The sequence below is a fragment of the Drosophila innubila genome, chromosome X (genome assembly GCF_004354385.1).
Source record: "Drosophila innubila isolate TH190305 chromosome X, UK_Dinn_1.0, whole genome shotgun sequence".
Taxonomy (NCBI): domain Eukaryota; kingdom Metazoa; phylum Arthropoda; class Insecta; order Diptera; family Drosophilidae; genus Drosophila; species Drosophila innubila.
In genome coordinates this window covers 15,207,704-15,219,174 of record NC_047626.1, presented here as the reverse complement: position 1 = coordinate 15,219,174, position 11,471 = coordinate 15,207,704, and the positions used below count along the sequence as shown (strand labels likewise).

Here is an 11,471-nt window from a genome sequence, read left to right as displayed (position 1 = left end):
TTTGGTTTAGGTTTTGCGAGTTGCCTTCGCTGACCATCACAAGCAAATGTCCATTTCAGCTGTCCATTGTTTTGTCACTTAAAAACACTTCACCTGGCAATGGCTGCCACAGAAAAAAAAAATGCACAAGCCAAAAAAACACTAGAGTGAACAGATGAGAGAGAGAGAGAGAGAGAGAGAGAGAGGAAAAATTATCCATGCCAACGCCTGTCCAATACACTCTGTGTGTGTGTGTTGTGTTTGGGAATTTTCCAGTTATTTGCAGCATACTTACAAGTATAGGCATTTGACAAAACTGTGACTCTGACTGTTACTCTGACTGTGAATGTGAGTGTGGCTGTGGCTGTGGAGTTGAAGCTGCTATTTCACGGCTGGCTAACCACCTGCAGCAATCTTGGCTAAAACGCTAGCCACTTATTGCGGTCGACAATTGGATGAAGGTAGCACGAATTTAAGGTGGTGGAGAATTGAAACTGCCAGAAGAAACCAGGCCAGACACATTGCCCGCATGTTTTGAGTTTAGTTTGAAAAGTAATCGAATGTTATAATTTCCATTAAACTGATTTCCCACGAGAAACGCAAGCCAAACACACCAAAGCAAGTCAAGACAAGCCAAACCAAACCAAACCAAACCAGACCGAACCAGACCGAACCAAACCGAACCAAACTGAGCTGTGGACCAACAAACGTTGCAATCTTGATGAGTATGTGGGTGTGGCCTGAAGCTGCGGCTGCTTGTTGAGTTCTATTTTTTTTGGGGGAGGGGGGGGATGCGGTGTGTGTATGCCCATGTCACACTAATGTACTGCGAGTCAGCTCAAAGGAATCGAATCGAATCGAATGGCAACGAAGCCAAGTCAAACCAGGCAGTCAGACTACCAGCGAGGCATCCAGTTAATGGTGAAATGCATAAAAAGCAGCGCCAGCAAGCAGCAATTCTCTCCATGGACGTGGACGTGGACATGGACATGGACATGGACATGGACCAGGTCAGGGATTCAGCTCGATTCGAGTCGCTTTCATGCGCTGCACTTTTCGTCTCGTCTCGTCGTTTCACAAATGAAATATAAATTAAATTAAATTCCAAGAGAGCAAGACGCTTACCCAGCACATACATAAATCAACAACTCAAAGTGCAGGCCAAATGTCAGCCATTGCATCGATAGCCAATTGCACTGCATACACCACATAATGCACACACACACACACACACACACACACTCACACTCACATCACAACATTTGCATTCCATTGCATACTTTGTGGCGACTCCAGCGATCAACTGAAGCCAAAAAAGCTCCCCACGATGCGACTGCATAATCTCAAGCGAGCTAATCAACTAGATCACTTTTCCTTTTTTTCAATTCCATAATGCCACAAAACCTACTTAAGAGAAGCAAGTCTATGACTCACATCTGAAAGTTTATTATGCAATTAAATTTTAAACAATTTATACTTCAGTAGCAATATACTTAATTTACTCGCAGATAAGCAGCTGTGATTAATTTCCAGTACTTCAATCGTGTGATAAATATTATTAAGTTGTATTCCATGATGGAAACATCAAATTTCCATGCCAAACATTTACCCTTTTTTTTTAAATTTATTTTGAATTTTATAGAGTAGATCAGTTTATCGATGCAATCGATAAATACGGTGGCTTACAACATTGCCACCGTGTCGAAAGCATAACAAATGAAAGCTTAGTAGAATCGTTGCATTGAGTTTGTAGCTCAGTTGTTTTGCTGATCGCCATCGAGCACAGTTTGAAAGAGAGACGCGCATAAAAACTATAAAAACCTATAAACAATTTGATGCCAGACACGGATCGGATTTCTCTGTGTGTGTTTTCAGTCTTGTTGTGGAAGGGAGGGGCAGTTTTTTTTGGCCAATTCGGCGCTCCATAAGTGCTAAGTACGAGCAAAGTGCGCTCTAAGCCGCTTTCGACGTGCATGGAAAATAAGGCAAAGCCACTGACAGAATGACAGTCAGACAGACGGACAGACAGACGGACAGACAGACGGACAGACAGACCAAGTACTAATCCAGCTGCTGTGAGGGGGATACGTTGGGGGTGCGGTGGGAAGGGGAGGTCAGGGGTGGCCTGAGTAAACAGTCACCTGCGTCTTATGCAAATCACGGTCAAGCAACAATAACATAGTAACAATGGTCAGGTAACAGGTTACAGGTAACAGGCAAACAACAACCACCAAAAGCAACAGTAACACCACTAACAATAATACCTACTGGCAACAACAAACAACTAGCAATAATTTCCACATTTCCGTTACAAATAAAAACCTATTCACTTTGCTAATATGGCCGCAGCGATTCATCCGGTGATGGCTGCGTTTTGGCTGCAGGTGCTTCAAAACTTTCCGCACGCAATGCAATAATTTGCCCAGCACAAAACGTAAACTCTAGGGTCAACAATACCCTGCAGACCGGAAAAAGACCACACCGACTATGTCATTGAACAGACGGAAAATACTTATATATTATAACTGAATTAAATAGTTATTTGCCCATTTCATTAGATATTCAGACCATTCATAAATGTTGATATCAATATATATATAGAGATTAATTAATAAAATTAACTTAAACATATACCTGACATTGAATATAATATTTATGTACTATATGCATATGAAATTTATGTTTATTAATGATAATGTAAATTGACTTTGCAAAATAATTTTGAAAACAAAATGATATTGAAGTCAGAAAACCATCAAAAATTTCAAAAAGGTTCGTTTTGGTGGCTTAAGCCATAGAGCGGGATTTGGGTTTGATTCGCCAACTGGTTTATATATCCCATGAGCCTAAGGTTTTGGTTTAATAAAAGCAAAATTGTAATAAAACAATTTATACTTCTCTTAGAATATGCTTCTTCCATAGTTCCACTTGTGAGAATTATCCAAGATTCTTTTTTTTAAATTATATATGTAAATTTAGAAACAAAATATATTCTTTGTAAACATATATTAAACTAACTTTATTATATATTTACATGTAAAGCTTTCATATTTTTCACATTTATATATATAAAGAGAGTTGTTATGAACAAAATTCCTACAAAATATCTTCGAAATATATTTAAAATTGATTTTAATAGTTTTAAATTTGCATTTGTTTTATTTTTGGATACTCAATTTATTGAATATTTAAATCAATTCAAGTCATTATTTGCTTTATTAGCTATTTAAAATAAATATAATTTTTTAAGTGTATAAAAATAAAATAAATTATAAAACCATTAACTAATCTTTACACAAAATTAAGTTTAATAAATCAATAAGTTATTATTTATTTTAAATAAAAAAAATGTTAAATTTATGTCTTCTTAAAGTATGTATGTGATGTTGTGATCTAGATGAACCCGGTGCTTCCTTTTTAAAAAGTAGCTTTGAATCAATATACTATAGCCAACATTAATATACCTTCTGTTGACTGTTGATATTGGTATTTGGCTAAATATCAGTTGCAGTTTTAGTTGCAGTGAATGTGACTTGGCGACTTGTTGGCCAATTTAAATTTGTTTTCTTTTTGCTTGCCCTCTATCTATGCCATTTGTTTATATGTCAGTTAGTCAGTCAGTTGGACAGATGGACAAATGGACAGGTGGTCGAATAGACTGGCGAATGCACGGACGGACGAACAGACGGACAGACGGACAGACGGACGGACAGACGGACGTTCGGTTGCATTTGCAAGTCGTTAAATGCTTTTGTTGCTCGTCATTGTCGTGGCGCTCACTTGCAACTGCAACACACTTTTGTTGTTGGTTGGTTGGTTGTTGTTGTTGTTGTTTGTTTCGTGTCGCTGGCATTGTCAATGCTTCGACTTCCTTCCGCTTTGACTAACAAATTTGCGTCGTGCATGCAGGCCAGGCAAACATAATCATCATTATTGCTGCAATCAGCATATTTGGCAGGCTTAAAGCAACCCTCCTGCAGTAACTGCTGCTCCTGCTGCTCCCGCTGCTCCGTTGCCGTCCTGCAGCTATACTTATTCTGTTCATCCTGCGGGACAACAATACCAACAACAATAAAGAGCAACAAAAAAATATAAAAAAAATAACAAAATAAAGCACGGAAGTATTGTAAATTTTATGCTGCTCGCTGCCGTTGGCTACACTTACGACAACAGCAGCAATGGGAACGGGAACGGGAATGAGAACGAGAACGGGAACTCTAGTGGCTATAGTCGCTTGCCATAGTTGTGGTTATGCTTAATATCCGTCATTAAAATTGTTGTTTGTGCTGCAACGTGTGCACTGTGGTCGGCACTTTTGTGTGGCAGCAGCAAGTGCGTGGGTGCAACAACGACTACACAGCGTGCCTCGGCCGCTTAGGCGCATCCTGCCACACAGCTGACTTTCACTCGGCTTCAACTCTGCCCCCACACACACACACACACACACACACATGCAGACAAGTATATGTGTGTAGTATGCAAATATGTTGCTTTGGCCAGGCGGCAGTGCATTGTCCGATAAGAATCCATTGCGCAAAAATTAATTAGTCAATTTGCATGAAATTTACTATATGTACAAAGCAAGAACAAACGAAACGAATTTTGATGTATTATACACACACATAAGGGAGAAACTCTCGGATACCCCCTCCCTTTGGGGGCACTAAAGGGTCTTAGTCTGATAACTAAAATTGCAACAAGCTAAAAACTCTCGAGCAGCAGCATCAAGTTGCAATTGAGCTGCAAAGACTGCAAAAAAGTTGAAAATTAAACTCAGGCAAAATAAATCAAGAGCACCTAATAAAATAGTAAATAAATAGTTTATAGATTTATATTTTAAAAGTTTGCAAAGTCTTCAAGTTTTATAATTTCTTAAGTAACTTGGAGTTGCATTTTTTTTATAAGTATTTGAACTTTAAACTACAATTGACTTTGAACTAGGTTGACGAGTAGAGATTGCCAATCAATATTGTTATTGCTAATAATTTTGTACAATTTTACAGAAAAACCGATTTTAAAATAAAATCCTGTGCATTTATTAATGAAATCCATTCAAAAATTTTAGAAGAAAAGACCGAAAAAACCATTTGTGAACCGATGCATTGATTAACTAAATCATTTTAATATTATTCCGACCAGACCTGCATTTGGAGTTGGAGTTTGGAGTTTCCTAATTTTGTTGACAAATCAAACTATTTTGGTCCTGTCTTCTGTCAAATGAATTCGAGCCGAGTTGGCAACTGTCAGTGAAGATGGCAAAGGAATTATTGTGAAGAAAAATAAAGTCAGAAAACTATTTTGATGACAAAATATGGAATTTTGAAAAGCAGTCAACCGATTGTGAGTACATAGTAAAAAATAATGTGAATATAATTGTTAAATGAATTTATTTGTACCGTACAGATAATGGCACTGCACTGGGATGTCACATGCGATGGCTGCGAGAAGACGAATCTAGTTGGTTATCGTTATAAGTGTCTTCGCTGTGACAACTACGATCTATGCTCCGAGTGCTACGAGAGTGAGCTAGAGACGGCAGATCATAGCAGGAATCATCCATTTCAATGCCTCTTAGATCGTGCTGCACGCGAGTTGCACTTTAATGGTGCCGAGATACCGGACCTGTGTGCTGATAGCTTCACTTGCCCCATCTGCGGCAAAATGGGGCATGCAGCGAAGGAGCTGGTGAAGCACGTGCAGTCCAAGCATCTTGGCGATAACACACCAGTTATCTGTCCTCTCTGTGCTGCGGTTCCCTCCGCGGACACGCTGCGTATGAGCAATCTGGTCAATCACATGACCGTCATGCATGGCACCAGCATTTTGCGTATTGGCGGTGGTGCTGACAACAACCAAGTGGTGTGCACCGAAGCTGCCGAATGGCCGCCAATTGGACATGTTCATGCTCAAAGCCATGGTCTTGGCAACAGAAGAGACCAAGTTCTTACGTTTGGTTGTGGTCATGGTCATATTCCCGCTCATGGTCATGGTCCTGGTGCTGGACCTGGTCGTTGTCAGGGTCTAGGTCAGAGGCATGGTCGCGCTTATGGTCATGGTCATGGTCATGTTAATGACCTTGGTCATGGTCGTCTGATCGGCTGTTTCACAGACTGTGACAGCAGCGCCACAATGCGGCACACCGATCTCAATCTGGGCAGCATGTCGGAGCTGTTGCATCAAGAACTCCAGCCGATTTCCAATCCAAGTCCATCGGAGCCGCCGCTTGCCAACGAGGAGAGCTACAGTGATATCGATTCTGATGATGCTCGTGTCTGAGAGATCTTTTAAGAACATTAACAGACTTGCTGCCAATTTGTTGAATATTTTTGTGCTCCTCATAGTTAACTTTCATTGTTAAGCAACAGTTAAAGGATTAATTGTCCTGCTGTTTACTTAAAATTATTAATATATTTTTCTAATTAGCTACACTGATAAGAAACCGACCTTAAAGGTCAGGAATATAAGTTTTATATACCATATGTTTTGCAAAAAAAAAACAGCTTTTATATAGAAACTTACAAACAAAAACGCAATTAAGATTTTTAGGACAAAAGTATTAAAATTACGATTTGTCATCAACAAAAATTGATCTAGAGCCAAACACTTTTTTTGCAGTGTAACAACAGTGGGCTGCCACATAATATTAAGGCAGAAGCTATAATTAAAACACTCTCTAAAAATTTCAAAAATAAAATTAATCTATAGAGATTGATGATAGAGAGATTGGACCAGGGAGTGACTAAAGTAGAAATACTATAAACTATAAGTACCTCATCTTGTTTATATAGGTTTCTACAATATAGGGGATAATAATCACGATTTTTTTCCTCTACCCAATATGTAGATATTCAAAGCAGAGTATATTTAACGCATTTCCAAAATGATGTTATACTTTCCACACTTGAGTGCTGTACCCTTTTCCCCATTTCCTTGACCACAGAGCCTCCTAAGAGACATTTTCCTATAGAGGTTTTCGATGAAGATGTGCCTGTTTTACTTACCAGGGAATGTTTCCCTTCCACTTTTTCTATGCTCGACTGGAAACTAATTACAAAAGTAAGCGTCGCATTTGGCAAACTTTCAAATGCGACTTCTCTCCCTCTCTCTCTCCATCTCTTGCTGGTTTTACTACATTCTTCATCCCTCTCTTTCTCACTCTCTCTCTCTTTCTTTCTCGTGTGCTTGGGGTAAGAGCATGCTGTAGCCCTGGCCATGTCGGAGTGAAGTGTCTCCGTTGCTGTAATCGGCTTAGAGGTGAAACCTTTTGTCATTATAAAAGGATTTCAAGCTTGACAAAATTTCCATTTGTTGCGATTTGGCCCCTACACACGCACACTCTCTCTCACACACACACACACAGACAATTGGGCGTAATGTGGGATAGGCGGGGGTTGGGAGTGTGTATGTATGTGTGTGTGTGTTTGTGTGTGTGCTGCTTAGTTAACTTTTAGCTGGCAGCATCACCGAGTCTTTGATTTTGTTCAAAGAAATTAAGATTCAAAAACCGATAGCTTGTTTTGTTGCCAGACCAGGCCCAATTATAAAGCGGGCCAGGCTCTTGTACTCACCCTCCCCCCAGTGTGTTGGGCCCTCAGGTAAACTAACTGCGTCTGTCAGTGGGTAGAAGCATTTGAGATAAATTGCCAATCGAACTAGATCGAATCAGCTGTGTAAATAGTGGAAAGGCGCAGATAGGCCACGTTGTCTTCTGTTTTCCGATTTTGTGGCACCAACTAGAATGCCAGAGTCAAGATGTGCCTCAACAACGTCAAATCAAATCAAATCACAACAACACCAAACCAAAACAAAACAAAACAAAACAAAACAATACAATGAAGGCAACCTGCCTCACTCTTTGATCTGTGCGCTGTTAAGTTGCCCAGATACTATACATAGACCTTGTCCCAGACATCGACATCCGCATGAGCATGACCATGAATATGGATATGGATATGAATATGGCTATGGATATAGATATGGGCATCTACATGGTCATGGACATCATCTACATGGATGAGACGCAGCTGCCTCCAGGTCGTTATGGCTAATGAGTATTACGAGGCATGGGGACGGGCCAAGAGCAAGTACTCACCCTAAAAAAAGGGGTAGGTCCTTGAGATGAATGCGTGCGCAAACTGCAAATCGCTTCGAGTTAAAATAAACAAACTTTCGTGAACAACGTGACACGATGAAGTTGTAGTGATGATAACTACATGCATGTAATTAGCTTGTGAGTGATAGAGTTCCTACTTCCTTCTTCATCGGGTAATATCGGTTTATTTACTCAACGTTAACTTAAAGCAGTCGACAAAGAATATTTTAAAATAGTTACAGTCGAGCACGCTCGACAGTAGGATACCCTGAGCCCAGTTATTCTTTTATAAAAGTTGATTTTCGACCAATTGTTCCTATGTCAATTATATGATACATGAAACCGAATCAGACCAAATTTGGTCAGAATGTAAAAAACCAACTTAAATGCATATTCTAACAGTTTGGCTAAGATATCTCGAAAAACAAAAAACTTTTTCATACTAAAACTTACTTTTCGATTGAGCGTCTCTTTTGCAGCTATCTGATATAGTGGACCGATTTTAACCAAATTTGGTCAGGATATATAATACCAGCCCAAATGCAAATTCTATCAATTTGGTAAAGATATCTCAACAAACAAAAAACTTTTTCATACTAAAACTTCATTTTCGGTGTATCGTTCCTATGGCAGCTATATGATATAGTGGTCCGATCCAAAAGTAAAAACAAACTTGATTTGCCTATGGTAACCAGGAACCTACATACCAAGTTTGAAATGTCTAGCTCTTACGGTTTCTGAGATCGACGCGTTCAAACAGACGGACGGACGGACAGACGGACAGACGGACAGACAGACAGACGGACAGACAGACGGACATGGCTCAATCGACTCGGCTGTTGATCCCGATCAAGAATATATATACCTTCTGCCTGTTACATACATTCTGCCAAACTCATTATACTCTTTTTAACCCATTTTCAATGGGCTCAGAGTATAATAATATTATCGAATATGATTTTAGAATTAATTACTTAAAAAGTTTTCAAAAGCCATTCATTTCAACATCTCTAGAGATTTGTAGAGCACACCTCATGGTCGGGTTTATTTTTTTAAGTCGTGGGTATTATTACTGTAGTCTAGATTTTTAGTTATAAGAGAGGTTCTTTGTTTCCCACCGTTAATGAGTACTTTTTCGATTTTCCTAGCTTTAATTTTGTAATACACATTTAAGTCACGCGCTCCTCTCTAACGGAGACAGACGCTCTTTCTGTCGTTGCTTTTCCAGCACTACGCATTGATATGACAATAAAAACGAACGACTTTGGTTTTGGATTTTGCGACTTTTCCTTTATACCCATACACCGGTCGTCTCTCACTCTTTCATTTCCTGTTTCCCCCTATTGTCGCCATTTGAGGTTGGGTTTGGTCAGGTTTTTGGTCAGCCCACAAATCGGGAGAACGCTTGCACAATTTTTTAATCATGGCGATTCGAGGACTTGGTGGCAGCTCCTGCTGCTCCTGATCCCTGTTTCCTCTTCCCTGCTCCTTGCTCTTAGCTCTTGGTTCTCTTCCGTGGACATTGTTTGTATCGGCAACACATAAACATGCATACTCCCAGCCTGTGGCTTCGGCTTCGGCTCAGGCTTAGACAGCGTATCCAGCGATTGGGATTGGGATTGTTTAGGGGGTATGGGATATTGGGAGAAGAGAACCTGACCGGTTTATTGTTGCCGTTGTATGGCTTTTAGTCCTTTATCTTGTTTCTAACTCATTGGATCGCAAAAACGGTCTCGTGTTCACCTTAATTGGGGTAAACATAAGTTCTGATTGGCCAGGGCGGCCGCTTTTGTATCGCTTGAGCCTTCAGGACGCATACCAAAGAGTTTTTACAGCGACCTGCGACGACATTTTCCCAGTGCTCTTTTAGAGCACTTTTCCTGCTTTCTTTTATACAGTTTTCTCTTTTTATTTTTTCTTGAGTTGGTTAGCCGTCGTCTTCTATTAGGAAACCCAATGACTAAAATAGCAATTCAAAAGTCGAAAGTCGAAGACGACAGCGCTGCTAACATATCCAATTAGATGGCAGTGAGCTCAGTAAGGCGGCAAAGGGGTTGAGCGGTTGAGCGGTTGCGGTGGGACCCAGGAGCCACCTCCTCCCCTTTAACCTGGATCGACTCGAAGCGAAGCGCATTGAATGCCATTGTTGCCGGCGCACAGATCACAAAAGCGAGATAAAAATTGTTGAACGTGTAATTTTTATTTATTGCATACAATTTTTAGAACAAATGACAGACAAAAGGTTCTGGCAGCGAAAGGCAGCCAAAAACTGGGTAAAGTACGAGGGACAATGGAAAGGAGGCCAAAAGGGATTGAAAAGCGGAAATTTCATTGCCTACATTTGAGCGCGCGCGCCACGTAATGTATGCATTTGCCTCCCCACTCTTTCTCTCTCTCTCTCTCTCTTTCTCTCTCTTTCTCTCTGTCTTTCTAGCTGTCAGTGTGTCGGCAAGTGTCTGTATGAAAATTAAATTTTCTACTTCAAAAGCCAAGCGACGCATGGACGGTGAGACAGACGGACAGACAGACGGACGGACAGACGGACGGACGGACGGAAACAGCAGCCACAGACCGCATGACCCAAGCCCGCCTCAACCCACTCTAAAAAACCGAATTGAAAAAGCGTTTAAGCTATTGTGTGTGTGTGTGTGTGTGTGTGTTTGAGAGGGGGGCAACTAAATGATGGGGAAACTATAAAAATTTACATAACAATAATAAAAGCAAAAGCAACAACGACAACGACACAAAGCCAAAGAAACGAAAGACATTTATTCATTTCTGTTTTGAAATTAGCATAAAAGTAAAACTCATACACACACACACACACACTCACACACACACAAGTAGCTTAGCATACATGTTTATATGGGGAGCAGATAAACAGAAAGGCAGAGGGGATGAGGAAAAGGAAGTGGAAGTGGAAGATGGAAGCTTGACTACGCACAATCAAAGTCTTCGCTTTGACGTTGCGTCGTTTGATAAGCGTGAAAAAACGTGCATATTTTAATAAAAGCAAATGAGCCGCAAAATCATACAAAGCAACAACAACAACAACAACAAGATTAGCAACAACAACAAGATTAACAACAACAATAACGCGCACCGAGAACACAGAGGCAAATCAGTAAAAGAATATGCCTCAGTTTTTGTCTGTTAATGTCTCAACTTTGTCACAATGATTGCTCGCATACACACACACACACACACACACACACACACACACACACACACACACACACACACATACACACATCCAAATACACATACTTACTCTCCATCACACTTATTTTTAATGGCGATCCATGTGGTTGCCTCCTTCCAAATGATTCTGCCTGCAATAAAGTTCAATAGGATTGGAATTGTGGATTGTTTTTTGTGTACTGCATACTATAGACCGCGA

The 11,471-nt window shown here is 40.2% G+C and overlaps 1 protein-coding gene across 1 annotated transcript; it reads left to right on the top strand.

Annotated features, from left to right (window-relative positions):
- Positions 1-5,233: 5,233 nt before the first annotated feature.
- LOC117793306 lies at positions 5,234-6,397 on the top strand. Its single transcript, XM_034633593.1, has 2 exons — positions 5,234-5,319; positions 5,383-6,397. The coding sequence occupies exons 1-2, from the start codon at positions 5,281-5,283 to the stop codon at positions 6,253-6,255; spliced, it is 912 nt and encodes a 303-aa protein (XP_034489484.1). The 5' UTR covers positions 5,234-5,280; the 3' UTR covers positions 6,256-6,397.
- Positions 6,398-11,471: the final 5,074 nt, after the last annotated feature.